The following is a 15629-nucleotide window of genomic DNA, read 5'->3' on the forward strand; positions in this document are numbered from 1 at the left end:
TTTTGATTACACTGAGATTGTAATTTTAAACAGCAAATATATATATATATATATATATTTTTTTTTATTTATTTCAGATTGCAGGTGGCATCCTTTGGGAAACCTGTTTTATATATTTATTGAACTGGAATTTTTTTTATATATAGTTAGGGAAGATGGTGAGGCTGTTCAAAAGATATGCACTTTGCCATCCAACAAGAGGTAATATATTTATGTATAACTTATCTGATACATGAACTATGCTACAATATAATATAAATAAATCTTTAAAAACTTAAAAGAGCAGATAGTGCTGATGAACATTTTTATGTTGCTTTTATAATTTTGTCATGTATTATGTTTTGGAAAATATTTTCATCTGTCATTGCTTTTAACTATTAATTCTGGATTACTAACCATTAGTTGTTAATCTTTTTGCTTGAAACTACACACTTTGTTTGCTAATCAACCCAAAGCTGTTCTGGTGATAGGTGAGATTTATGGTTGCTGATCAGCTGAGTTAGTAAAGTAGAGGTAATAAGTCTCTTCTGTCAGCAGTGGTGGTGATAGGGGGGACTGGTAACTTTTTTTTATTATTATTTTAATTTAATTTTATTTTTTACAAGGACTGGTAATACTGCACTGTGGACCTCATTTTACAAAATGCAGGTACAGGTTTAAAAGAATTAAAAACCCAATTTTCTTCATTATCTGCTTATGAGAGCTCTTCAATAAAGAATAATCATAATTTTTTCATGAACAACCATACTGTTGCTATTTCTAGCAGAGCTGCAGAATTTAAGACCAAACCAAGCTACATCACATAACAACTGCACACTTGACTCATGCACATGGTGTAACCTTGGCAGTCAGTCAAATTTGTGCCTGTTCAGTTTTGCCTATGTAACAATGAATGTGACATGCGAGGAACAGTATGCTGCTCTAAAATTGTCCCAAGAAAACATCAGCTGAAGCATATGAAATGTTAAAAGAGGCTTATGGTGAGAATCTACACTTCCATATAGCACAATTTGTTGGTGGCTTAGAGTGTTTAAAGATGGACATGATTCAATTACAAACCACCTAACATGAACAACTATAAATAAATGAATCAGCGGTCCTGGAGCTCCAATCTCTGCTGTTATCACAGAAACCTTAAACACTACTGTAATCATGAAAGAAGAACACCGTATAACAGTAAGGCAAAGGGCAGAGATGTGTTGAGAACATCAGTATGAAGCATACACGTATTCTCCATGAGCATTTGCATATGACACATTTGTATATACTGGGTTCCAAAACGACTCGCACTTGAGCAACAGAAAGTTCGCATGCAGGTTTGTCAGGAGCTATAATGGATGGTTACTGAAGAGGGTACAAAATTTGCTCCCTTTGAAAGCACTAGCTCAACTCAGAGGAGACAGAAATGTCTTGGCAATCATTGTATACTTTTGTCAGTGCCTTCCAAAATATTCCTTCTGATTTCAATGCAGTGTAGCATAACATATATATAAAATTTTAATTGAAGGCAAGTTGAAAAGGAAATATCTCATAGTTCATAACTACTGTGCTAGTTGGAATGGGCTGCAGATGCAGTAAGTTCCAACTAGGGTTCCTATATAGCTAATAGTTTATCTACATCAAGAACCTAGTTGATGTGAAGCAAAAGTTAGTGTGCATGCGTGCTTGCGCATACTGGCATATTATGTATATTGTTCACTTAAAAATTTAAATGAAAGCTTCTTTGAACATATGGTTCAAATGACATACAGTTAGTTTCTGACCTGCTGAAAATTTTTGACGTCAAAATTCATCAAAGATTACTAGCTGTGTATAAATGTTAATTGTTACTGAAGGTGAATTCTGGTTTCACCACTAGAACAAGTGACAGGTTAAGGAATTTTACCACAACATATTTTTATGTTCAGGAAAAAATTCAGAGTATAAGCATCAGCTAGTGAAATGATATTGACTGTTTTTTGTGACTGTATGTTATCCATACTGAATTTTTGGAAAAGGGACCATAATTAATTTAGTCTAGTACATTGAGAGACATTCTGAAAAAGAGAATCAAATGAGCAAGACCTATCAGTGCAGCATTTTTGCTTCAACATGACAATATGCAACCTCACTGCAGATGTGCAATACTGGCAAGAATTTTGATTTTGAACAGTGTGAAGTTGTTCTGTGTTCTCCGTATGCTGGTGGGGCGCCTCCGTAGCCAGGTGGGAAGGAGCAGCAGTGCATAGCACACGCTTCTTGATTAGACCGGGGTTCGAGCCCGTCACCACCAAATATGGAGGATGCGGAAAGGTCAGGGAATGACCACCGCATATCCCGGAGCAATATGGCCTTAGTTGCTAATGCTCCTAAAAAAAAAAACCAAAACAAAAAACCGTATGCTGGTATTTAATTCTGTGACTCCCCCCCCAGCTTGAAGGACATCTCTAAGATATAACTTCAATGAAGAAATTAAAGCAGTGTAGCAAGATGGTTGGGCCCTCATCTTTACTTGATTGCCATACAAAACCTTAAGTGCTGGATGAGATGTATTGAATTAGGGCAGAGTGTATATAGAAAAGTGATATGTGAAATTAAGATGCAAGAAAGCAAGTTTATACAGCATCAGCCAAAAAAAAAAATTCCCATTTCACCTATCCATTCCATCCTATAGCTTGTCTAGTTCTTCCTTGAATTTATTTAAGCTATCAACTTCCACAACACAAGGAAGTTCGTTCCAACAATCAACCACTTGCTGGCTAAAGGCAAACTTCCACACAGTTATTCTGCTGCTATTCTTCAACTTGAATTTATACCCCCCTCATGCATAATCTGAGCAAGTGGAAGAATCCCATCAGCATTGAGCTTGTTCAAACTATTCAAAGCCTTGAACACCTCAGTCAGATCACCTCACATGTGCCTAGTATCCAGATTCTGCAGTTTGCAGAACTGAAACCTTTCTTGGTAAGAGTACCCCTTTGTTCTCCTCACCAATCTTGTTGCCCTTCTCTGTACTCATTCCAGCAGCTCTACATCCTTCCTAAAATGAGGCCGAGGTCTGTATGCAGTATTCAAGATGTGGCCTGACCATTGACTTATACAATGGTATAATCATCTCCTTATCCTTGCTAGCAAAAGTCCTTTATATATCAGGAATTTTTCTATATCATATTTATCTCTATTCCTACAAAAGTTATGGTTTATAAGCAGCATTACTTTTCAGCCTCCCCTTGTATATTCATCCTTTGCATATACATATAATCCGGCAATGTACATAAGGTATAAGGTATGTTTGTGTCAGACGGCACCTGGGATTTCTCCCATCTCCGCGTATGTTCGCTGTATTGAGGACAGTACACTGTCAAGGCAGAGACTTGAAAGTGTGTGGGCCATGTCTGTGCAGTGTGATCTGTTGTGCCCATTGTTTGTCCGGCTTATTGGCCGCCAGGCCCCTGGTGGGGCCCGACGTTGCCCATACCTTGCCACGTGGAGGCTAACCGGGTGTCCAGAATCATGACGAGTTGCTCCGGCAGGTCCTGCCACCTAGTTTCCTGGGATTTCAGTGGCTAGGACCTAAAAAAAAAATAATAATAAAAGTAAAAAATAAAATAAAATAGTAATAAAAAAAAAATAAATAAAAAAAAAATATATATATGTATGCGTTTGACGTTAATTCTTAAGGAGATTGCTGTTAGGAAATCGCTGGTTGGGGTTGAACGCTAGAAAGATGTGTTAAAAGGCCTAATAGGTCGGGCAGAATTTTGTTGTTATTAAATTTAGACGTGTGGGCTATACATTAGATGAAAGATAAAAGTGGGAGGGAGGGGAGGCTGAAGACTGGGGGGGTAGAAGTAAACCCCTGCTATTCGCGGTATCTGTATTCGCAGTCGCTGATTTAATATAAAATGAAACCTAAAAAAATGTGAATTTTAAAGCGCTGTGAATATTTTCCGCCATAAAAAAACATGGGCGTGGCTAGAATTATCTTTCCCGGTCAAAACAGCGCTCAGTGGGTGGGGGGAGAGGGGTGACAAAATCGCGAGCGTGGATGTTTCTCGCTAATCCTTGTTCAATATGTGTTATGCGCTTGTCATGGAAGGTTTCATCGTTTGCTTTTAATTTATATGTTTATAAATTGAATAAATTTATCAATTTATAAATTGATATGTTTACAAAAGTGATAAATCTACTGTTTTGCAGTGTAAAACAGATTTTTTCGAGCGTGTTAACGGAAGAAAGTGACTTTATTGTGGACAAGTTTTTTCTAACCCGTACAAAAATATGGCTACGAATAACAAGGGAAATGTGAAAAGATCAAAGAAGGTGATGACATTAGCGAATAAAATTGAGTTATTGGACAAAATTTCTAATGGTGAAAGTGTCTCCTCAGTGGCAAAATATTATAAAATCAATGAGTCAACGGTACGATCAATCAAGAAATCGGAAGAAAAAATCCACCGTAGTGTCTGTGAAAATGCGCTAATTGCTTCAAAAATTTGCTCTGTAACTCGTGATGTTAAATTAGAAAAAATGGAAAAAGCTTTAAATCTGTGGATAGAAGACCGAACTCAAAATAAAATTCCGTTATGTTCACTCATCATTCGCGAAAAGGCAAAACTCCTTTATCAACAGTTTAGCGAAACTGGTGATAGCACTGGCGGGATAAGTTTTTTTTGCTAGCAAAGGCGCTGGTTTGAAAGATTTGTTTGAAATTTCTAATAAATATTACATTTAATATTAAATTGTTTCTTATTTTCATTTCGATGCCATATGCTTGCATTTCACTATGTGCTGTCTTTGTACATAATCATAATATGAAGGTACATATAATACATACATAGACAAAATTTTAGACTAGTTTTTCTTATATATTTCATACTTTGGAACGGAACCCCTTTATTACTATGGGAGCCATAACTCAGTATTCGCGTTTTCGGTATTCGCGGTATTTCTCAAGAATGTAACCCCCACAAATAGCGGGGGTTTACTGTATATGAAAAAATTATATACATATAATCTTTGCATATACATATAATATGGCAATAATATTCTCATGTTAACCATTAATCAATGATTAAAAATCTGAAATTTTTTTCTATCTTTCTGAATATAATCAAACTTTTACTGCAATAGTTCCTGAAATTATATTTTATGGTTTTTGTAAGAAATTGTGTGCAAGAACCTGTCAGATTAGCTGCCAGTTTCTTTAACTATTTTGCTATCTACTTGAAGAGGAGCATGATATGGGACAAGTGCAATGCTGTGTTTGTTTAAAGTTTCAGGTTACTTGTTTTTCTTCTCCCACTAGTTTGATAAACATTTGCATTCTTATCCTAGTTGTTTTTGAAAGATTTATTATTGTTTTCAAAGAGTAAAGACAATAACACGAAAACCAATATTCTCTTCTGATGTCCACTACACTGTGGGAAACAAGATACATAGTGCCAAATTGATGTTTTTTATTTTATGTCTTTTCTAAGTTTCAGCAGAATTAATGTTTTCTTAATTTTTTTGAAAATTACCCTGACTTCTAATCTCTCTTGGCACAAGCACATTACAAATATTGCTTCCTCTGCATCTAAAAAACTTTGTTTTCTCTTTCACTCTCGGCATTACTTTTCTTCCAAACAGCTGTTCACTCTGTACAAATCGCAAATCCGCCCTACCTTGGAATATTGTTCCCACATCTGGGACGGTGCCCCCAAAACCTCTCAGGCTTCTAGATTCCATTCAGAAGAGAGCAGTTAAGTTAATTAATGACTCCTCTCGAACAGTCTCTCTCCATTCGCTGTCCCATAGACTTACTGTTTCGGCTGCATGCCTTTTTTATACGGATACTTCCATGGGTACTGTTCTTCTGAATTGGCTTCTATAATTCCCGCTCTCTCTTTCAAAACAGTCCAAACACGTGCCACCACCAGCCAACATCCATTTAATGTCCAACTTCAATGTCATAGAACCAACTTGACATCTTCCCCATTTATTCATTCAACTGCCGTTTTCTGGAACAACCTTCCTTCATACCTATTTCCTGAAAATTAGAGTCTACAGAAGTTCAAGTCCAATGTCAACAAATATCTTCTTTCGTCTTCTCAACCTCCAACCCAAGCATGGTAAATAGGTTCTAATACCTCTCGTGTTTGGGGTTTTCATAAAAAAAAAAAAAAAAAAAAAAAAAAAAAATGGCAGTCTTCCTTGCTTTTGAATATCTGTATTAACATTAACTTTCAGAGTCAGTGATGACATCACATTGGCATACTGAGAGAGTTCTAGCCTACCCTCTGGAAATACTGATTTGCTGTGATGAGCTTGATTGTTGTGTGGCTGCTAACATTTCTGCAGCTGATAATGAATTAATTTTAACTAAATTACCTGCTAATAAGACTTATACATTATTAATCAAACTAGTTTTTAACATCATAATTCCATAGCAGAGTTTTACTCAAGGTTTAACATCTATATAAGTTTTGAGTTGGTCTTTACAATCTGGTACCCCTTCCGATGGATCATTGCGAGTAGCAGTGGTTGACATGCCTAGCCCATTATGGTTAGTCTTAGGGTGTTTATCCCTTCTTGCCGCTATTTTAAAATCAAAAAATGAGTTCCCAATTTTAAAACAGCAGCAAGGGGGGGGATAAACACCCTAACTAAGATAACCATAGTGGATTAGGCATGCTAATCACTGCTACTCACAACGATCAATCGGAAGGGGTACCTCTTTTTATAAATGCTTAAATACCATTTTTTTTAAAATTAAATTAATTCAATATTTTGGAAACTTGTGTAATATTGAAGCCCAAAATATACTGTTGAAATTGTAGGTATTTAAATTTTTTTTTTTAAAATAAAAATGCTGCTTTTGTATATTTTTATTTATTGGTATTATATTACTTTAGGTTTCTTAGTGGTGCATGGAATACTTCTGCATCTTATTTTCTATTTGCAACAGAAGAAAAGTTGATGGTAAGATAAGCAGGTTTTTTGCTTTCCTAGGAAACTTGAAATTTCAAATATATACCCTGAATAGTAATATTTAATATTGTCCATGTTTTTACATTGTTTCTCCCATGTGTCCTTTTATATTTAAAATTTAAAAATTTAAAAATAAGTCATTTATATTTAACTTTAAAGAGGTATTTATCAAATGCATATTTTGATTTGAACATTTTAATTATTTTCATCAACTTCCATGATGATCTACCATGAATTAAATGTATTGTTTCTAGTAAATGCAAGCTAGATAAAGTGCAGAGTCTTCAAGAAAAAAGATTAAACTGTTTTCTAAAGTTTAGTGTGAAAACTTGTGATACCGACAAACAAAATTTTGGAATAGCTATTCATATGGAATGCTTCCTTTCAGATGCTTTTTTTTATATATGTTATCAACATATATCCATTTTTTTGTGGGAGAATGAAAATATGTCATCTGGATCACTGCCCCAGAAAAAAAAAAGCTTTGTAGTTTACTATTGGGCTTTTTCTGGGGTAGAAACATATATACAGACAAACCCTGTTTTCCCCCCTCTGGGGGACATGGGCGTCTGCAGAGAGGGGGAGAACAGGGCACTTGCCCCTCCCTGGGATCAAGTAAAAAATTCCACAAATTATAATCGTAAAAGTGATTGAGATATGTAACCTTACACCCTCGACCATGGGATGCTTTGTCTGCCTTAAAATTTTATTATGGGTTGGCCGGTTTTGGCCCACGGCGGGGTAACCATAGAACACGTGTTTCATCTATTGCAGCAATAAAACAGAGTTCCTGTTTTTGGTTCATTGACTGATATTCCCCAAACTTTACCAGAAGTTTTGGAACATTGCGACTATTTCCCTTCTATTAATTCGGCAATAACTATTGGTATGACATTACCTGTTACGACCTGTACCATTGAAAGAAGTTTAGCACCTTGAGACGTGTGAAAACATGGTTAAGGTGTCCACTATCTCCGAAACTCACTTATAAGGTTTATGTATGATTAGTGTGCACAGGAAGAAACTAGAAGAGGAAGCAGTAAAGAAGAAATTTATTGAAAATGTCATCAATAGGTTTGCAAGCGATTGACGGTGAATTCAATTCTTATACAATACATGATTATTGAAATTATTATTATCTATATATATATGAAGTTATGTCAAAGAATATAAGAAATAGAAAAGGAGAAAGAGTGACAGATTAATGCCATCAAATTTATGATTGTACATTACATCTGTCTGTATATAACAATTTTTAGTTAATTGTAATACCAACTAGTAAATTGGAGAATTTAGCATAAATGTATTAGGGGTGCAAACTATACTCATTAGTTCAAAGGGCCAAGTTTAGGTAACCTAAGTTGGACTTCTTTGTTGTACCCTATAAATAAACACATAAAATAAAATAATATAAAACAGTAAAATTAAAATGATAATATAGCTAATTATAGATATATGGATACATTGAATGGAATGTTAAGGCTAGCTCCACTCAATATATCCCATCAATAATTAGCTGAAGCTATCTGTTTCTGTTTGCCATGTGGCAAATGGCAAACAAAAATGAGTATAGTTTGCATCCATAATACTTTTATGCTAAATTCTCCAATTTATCTAGTTGGTATTATAATTTACTAAAAAAACTGTTATATATATATATATATAAATTCTTGTTTCCTTTATATTGTAAATTTATACACATTACGTATGTGTTTTTGTATTGATGCAATACTGTATTCTATAATCTATTTGTTTAATTAAATAATTATTTAAAAAAATTAAAAATTTATTGATGTAATTATTTGTCTCCAAGCTTTGCCCCCCCATAGAAAATTTTCTGTGGACGCCCATGGCAGGAGATGTGTTCCAAGAAATCCACGTAAAGCGAATTTCTGTGTTAAACCGGGATACCGTTTTCTTTTTTCACGTCTTTTGACCGATTTTATTGATTGATTTTTTTCTTTTCTCATATTAATGCAGTGTACAAAATATCTTGAAACATCATTTATATTCAAAATACAATGAAATAGTACGAAACTTTTATTTAAAGTACACATAAATTACATAAACACATAAAGTACACACAAACTTTAATTACATACATATTGTAAGTTTTCAAAATGACTTGGAACAAAAATCACATAACTCATTCATGTCATAAGAGATTTATTTTATTTTTTTTCCAAAATACGAATCAAATGTGGTCTGCCTTGCTTGCCTTGTTTTGTTCGTAAAATTTGCTTATAACAGTCTATCATCTGATCGCAACCTCGTCTAACTGCATCTATCCTTGCAAACTCACTGCCATGCTCCTCTAACAAATTCATGCATTGATCATGCAGTGACAGAACTTTTATTATGAATGCTGCATTAAATTCTAGGTCTTGCAGCTCTTCATTTTTCCAAGGTTGATTGTGGGCATTTAGTAATTCATTCAGATCATCTGTTGTTACATTGTCGATTCCTGCTTCAGTTGCCATGTTACTGATCTCTTTGACAATTCTGGAACTTGTATCTGAGGGTGAACTCTCTTCATTTTTTAGGAATAATTTTTTCCATACTCCTTTTAAGCAAGGTGTTGAAACTTCTTTCCCTGGCTCATCTATGCCTGTAGGATGCTAAATTTTTTCCACCACTCTCTCATACTGTCCTTGTCTTGACCATCAGTGTCTGCAATTAACTGTTGAAATGTTCGCCTTAAATAGTATGCCTTGAATGTGGTTATTACTCTTTGATCCATAGGCTGCAACACTGATGTTGTGTTGGGAGGTAGAAATGAAATTTCAGTTGGAAAATCACCAAGTGATTCCAAATTAAGGATGACCAGGAACATTATCTAATAACATTAAAGCTTGAGGTTCAACACCAATTTTAGAGCAATAATCCTTAACCGATGGACAAAAATAATTTTTGAACCAGTCTTCAAAAATTGTTTGCATCACCCAAGCTTTGAGGTTTCTCTTTCAAATGAACCATGTAAAAGTGAATCCGCATAAATTGGGGGTTACCTGTAGTACATACTTCAAAATTAAAATAAATTTTTGATGACATTAATATTAAGCATGCTATTTCATTTAGTAAAACCAGTTAACTAAAACACTTAAAGGTACAATTACATTATCACCAGAGATCATCAGTAAGTACACTGGAACCAAGCATATACTGACACACCAATAATTATTTAATTTGGCATTTTTATAGGATAATATGATACTGTTTTTAACTATTTAGCAACTATTTACCCTTTTTCATTCATTATAACCCTTGAAATATTCCTCTTTCTTCATTAGTATTTTTATTTCTGATATATACTGGAATGAGTACAGAGAGGGGCAAAATGAGATTGGTGACAGGAACAAAGGGTTACTCTTACCGAGAAAGGGTTTAAGTTCTGCAAATTGCAGTGTCTGGAGATTAGACATCTGTGCGGAGATCTGATTGAGGTGTATAAGGCCTTGAATGGATTGAGCAGGCTCAATACCGATGGGATTCTTCCTCTTGCTCAGATTACAAACATCTGAGGGGGCATAAACTGAAATTGAGGAAAGACAGTTGTCAAATAGATGTGCGGAAATTTTACTTTAGCTAGCAGGTAGTTGATTGCTGGAACAAACTTCCATCTGTCGCTGTGGAAGTTGATAGCATAAATAAATTCAAGGAAGAAGTGGACAAACTTTTGGATTGAATGGATGGGTGAAATGGGAAGTTTTTTTTTTTTTTTTTTTTTTTTTTTTGATTGATGCTGTATAAGCTTGCTTTCTTGCATCGTATGCTAATATTAATTAGTCTTTAATCAAGTTACTCAAGAAGTTACGTTTAATGAGGTAGATTATGAGAAGTCTTTTGCTAAGAGAACAAAGAAAAGTAGCAAATAATTATTTACGTTAAGGCTAGAAGCAAAGAGAGAAACCACAGAGGTCCATGTGATATGAATAGAATATTGATGGATCTGTACTGGTTGCTGATAAATTGAATAGTTTTTCACTTCACACTTGAAGGTTTTACACCAGAAGTCTCTTTAATAACTTACTGGAACTAAATGATTTTATGATAACTGAAAACAACTGAAAGGAAGTTGGAGAGAGAAACCCTTGAATTTTAAAGTAAATAAAAGTAAAGTAAAGTACAGGAATTTGTGCAGGTATATTAAAATTCACAAAAGGGATAATCCCGAGTGAAACGATCTAGGATTTCTTTAGGGACTTGCACTGAATCCTTGGAGTCAAGGTAAGTAGAAAAGAAAAAAAATACAAATGTCTCTACTATTCACAGGGGTGAAGTGAATTAATTACAGATCTCTAGGTTTAATGTCTCTTCCAGGAAAACTAATAGAGCCGATAGTTAAAGAAATAATAAAAGATAATATCAAAGGATTGTTATATATATTGGAGCAATATTGGATGAGGAAAAAGGTATTGCTATGAATAAAGGGATAGTTAAATGGTAGGAGACAGCTATAAATGACCATTGCTCTTTCATTGACTAATATTATAAGTGGGGTTTCACAGGGTTCAGTGCTTGAGTCCTTTACTGTTTCTAATGTTTATTAATGATATTGATGTAAGTATTCAAACTTTATGTCTAAAGGTTTGCTGATAATACAGATTAATAATTACATGCTACTTTAACTATTATGTTTGGTTCTACCTTTTGGGTAGAACTAAACTTGATAGTGAAAAAGACATTAGTGTAATCATAGCCCAACATGAAGTTCTCTGAGCAATGGAGGCAGATTGCTCAAAAAATGCATGGGCTACTGTCAGTGCTTTATATAGGGACTTTGCCACAAAGGATAAAGAGGTGATTATACCATTGTATAATCTCATTTTAGGAAACAGAGCTTTTGGAAAGAGTGCAGAGAAGAGCAACAAGATTAGATGAGGAGCAGAAAACAATATTCTTTTCTGAAAACCAGATGCCTATGGGGGGCACTTAAAATTTAAGACTAGAATTAATAGTTAAGACAAGACTAGAAGTACTCAAGGCTTAAAAGGGTTGAGTAAACTAAATGTTGAGGTAGCTGTATCAAGTGAAAAACACAAAAGGGAACAAATAAAAAACCAGATGGTTTCAGAATAGATGTCTGTAAATTTACCTTCAGCCAAAATTAATTCACTTCAGTATGAAGTGAATTAATTATAGTAATAATTATACTGTAAGATTAATGTCTATTCTAGGTAAAATTAATAGAGCCAATAGTTAAAGAAGGAATAAAAGATCATTGCAACAGGAATGGAGCTATAAAAATTTTGATTTTTGGAATAAATTTCCAGTTAGTGTTGTGTAAGGAGGAAATCTGAATCAATTTAAAAAAGGGATTGAACAAATTATTAGCATTAGCATTAGTTGAGGCATATGATGCCAGAAAGCAAGCTTATATAGGATCAGCCAAAAAAAATAAATAAATAAAAAATAAAATAACTTCTCATTTCACCCATTCATTTGCTCAAAAGGTTTGTCCACTTCTTTGAATTTATTTTAGCTATCAACTTCCACAACGACAAATGGAAGTTTGTTCCAAGAATCAACTACTCGCTGGCTGAAGACAAATTTTCGCAAATCTATTCTACAACTGTCTTTCCTCAATTTGAATTCATGCCCCCTCAGGTTTGTAATCTGAGCAAGAGGAAGAATCCCATCAGCATTGAGCCTGCTCAAACCATTCAAGGCCTTATACACCTCAATCAGATCACCTCACAAGTGCCCAGTCTCCAGACACTGCAATTTGCAGAACTTAAGCCTTTCTTGGTAAGAGCATTCCTTTGTTCCCCTCACCAGTCTCATTGCCCTTCTCTGTACTCATTCTAGCAACTCTAGAATGAGTACAGAGTACCTTCCTAAAATGAGGTCTCCAGACCTGTATGCAGTACTCAAGGTGTAGTCTGACCATTTATACAAGGGGATAAGCACCTCCTTATCCTTTCTAGAAAAATTCCTGTATATCATTGACAAACCCCATGACCTGCTCTGGCAGCCCACTGCTCAGAAAACTTCATATCTGACTGCAGAATTAATCCCAGGTCTTTTTCATTCTCCACTACTGAGTGTAGTACCACAGAGTTGATACATTTCTTTGGGGTTACTGCTACCCATATGAAGTACTTTGCATTTGTCAATGGTAAACTTCAGTTGCCACCTCTCAACCCATCTGCTCAATTTTTTTACATCCTGTTGCAGTAGCACTGTCATTAGTGTCATTAACAACCCTGCCAACCTTCGTATCATCTGCAAAACTTGGACATTAAGCTTGATATACCTTCATCGATATCATTAATAAATACAGAAAACAACAAGAGACCCAATACTGAACTCTGGTGGATTCACTAATAATATTAGTTCACCAAGAGCAGTGTTCCATTAAATTACCACTCTCTGTCTTCTCTCACTTAACCATCCTTTTATCCATTGTAGCAACTTCCCCTTAATGCATACTGCTCTAATTTGTATTAGAAGGGATGGGCAAATGAAGTGGGTTACAAGGGGAGGTTTTTTTTTTTGGCCAATACTATATGTTCTCTTCATTGCATCATTTTGCCATAATACACTGGTGTGCAAAATTTAAGGACCAGTCAGGTTTTCACCTGTAGCTTCTCATAGGAGTGGTCTGGATATGGGAAAAGCATACCAAAGGAACCTCGTGAGGTACAGAAATGATGAAGGAAACAACACCGACACAACAATGGAAACAAAGTGGTACAGAAGGACTTTATTCAAAAATGGAAACAAAAAATGGTACAGAGGGACTTTATTCAAAAATGGCAACATTGCACTGGCTGCCATGATACGGATGCATTACTGCCAAAGATGGAACAAAGGGAAGAGGTGGTCCTCAGTAGGAGATATGGCCACCCCTAATGTCGATGCAGGCTTTGTGCCGCCTGTCCATACTTAGAACAATGTTGTTGATAAGTTCTTGTAGTAACATCGTCCATTCCTCTGTCAGCACCATCTTCAGCTGGTGAACATTTTCTGGTGGGCATAGACATGCTGCTAGGTGTCTACCTAGAGCGTCTCATATGTGTTTGATGGAATTTAGATCAGTGGAACGGGAAGTCCAATCCATATGAACAATGTCCTCACTTATCAAAAGCATATCAGCAGCTGCAGTGCGATGGGGTGTGCCGTTATAATCCATAAACACAAACTTGGGGCCAATGGCACCTCGGAACAGACTCACATGGGGAAGGATTACCTCAGTATAGTAGCATGCACCGATTACAGTACTGCCTTCTAGTATCTGGAGTTGTGTACGTCCATCAAAGATAACGCCTCCCCAGACGAGAACACCTTGACCACCATATCGATCCCTTTCAGTGATGTTTGTGGAGTGATACCGTGTGCCAACCTCTTGCCAGATTAGCTGATGTCCAGAATCGCTGCTGAGACTAAATCTACTCTCATCAGTAAAGAGTACCTTAAGTAAAGATTTCGTGGTTGTAACCTTTAGAAATAGTGTTGGTCCTTAAGTTTTGCACACCAGTGTAATACTAATATTTATCATTTAAGCCTTTAATTTTTTTTATCTCCTTTATTGCTTTAATGAGAATGAAATGGTGCCACTGTGTGATTAGTATAGGAAAAGAATAATCTAATGGTAAAACATGATTCATTATGCATCTTGAATTTTAATTTTTCATTTTATGAATGAAATAAAACTATAAGTGAATTTATAAAAGCTTTTAATTGTTTATCTTTGTAAGTATCATATTTTCATAATTATAATATATATTATTATGTGGTAAATGCAACTTAATATTACAGTGTCACAAGACTTCTTTGGATGGAACTTTTCAGTCATCTGATCAGCCATTTGAAATTACATTAGGGAGGTCGGTAGCAAAGTATATTCCTTTATAGTAATAGTAAAATTAATCTTAAATGCATATGGAAATTTGATTATATAATGGACTTTTACTGGGTGGCCCAAGAGGTACCTGCCAAGTTTAAATCTTTATTTCTCCATAACAATTGAAAGAACAGAGTTTATTCAAATGGTATGCAAATGAAATACTCGTGGAATTTATATGACAGTGTTCGACATGGTGTCCTTCCACTTCAGTGATTTTTCTCAGCCTTACTCTAAAATTTGTTACAGATGTTTGGAGAACCACTATTGAAATCTCAAAATTGCAACGTTGAATTGATGATTTCAGTTCAAAGATCCTTGAGTTGCTCTGGTAAATGATCTTTGACATATCTCCAGAAAGAGGTCAAATTGACTGAGATCTGGGGAATAGGCAGGCCATTTACTGCCGTTTCCATAGTACTTCCAATGGTCCAAAGCAGTGACATTCTCCCCAAAATGTTCATTCCAAAGTTCAAAAATAGCTATGAATGATTGAGTTGCGTTCCATCTTGAGCCATGGAAACCCTGCAACGAGGGAATGAAATCATTTTCAAGCAAGCATCTGTAACTGAATGAGGTAACATTTCCTCCCTCACCCCTTGAATATTGGGCTACAAATTCCATAAGTGGAGATAGTGCAACAAACAGTAATGTTCTTTGGATGTGGACTTGCTGAGACTGTGATGTGGTAATTTTCAGACCCCCAGATTTGCCATTTCTGCTTGTTTTCAAATCCATCAAGGTCAGAAAACCAGATTAGGGCAGGGTCAATTTCTTCCTTTGGAGATGTGTCCAGCACAGTTAACAAAGCCCAATCTCGCAATAGCATTGC

The 15629-nt window shown here is 35.3% G+C and overlaps 1 protein-coding gene across 1 annotated transcript in view; it reads left to right on the top strand.

Annotated features, from left to right (window-relative positions):
• Positions 1 to 15629, top strand: part of LOC150081443 (uncharacterized) — an 82681-nt gene that overhangs the window by 18468 nt on the left and 48584 nt on the right. Inside the window, exons 4-6 of the mRNA XM_090380203.1 lie at positions 147 to 201; positions 6876 to 6942; positions 14713 to 14780. Coding sequence (XP_090236329.1) covers positions 147 to 201; positions 6876 to 6942; positions 14713 to 14780 — 190 coding nt within the window. The remainder of the gene's footprint in view (positions 1 to 146; positions 202 to 6875; positions 6943 to 14712; positions 14781 to 15629) is intronic.

The sequence above is a fragment of the Mastigoproctus giganteus genome, chromosome 8 (assembly GCF_048544385.1).
Source record: "Mastigoproctus giganteus isolate SK-2022 chromosome 8, ASM4854438v1, whole genome shotgun sequence".
Taxonomy (NCBI): domain Eukaryota; kingdom Metazoa; phylum Arthropoda; class Arachnida; order Uropygi; family Thelyphonidae; genus Mastigoproctus; species Mastigoproctus giganteus.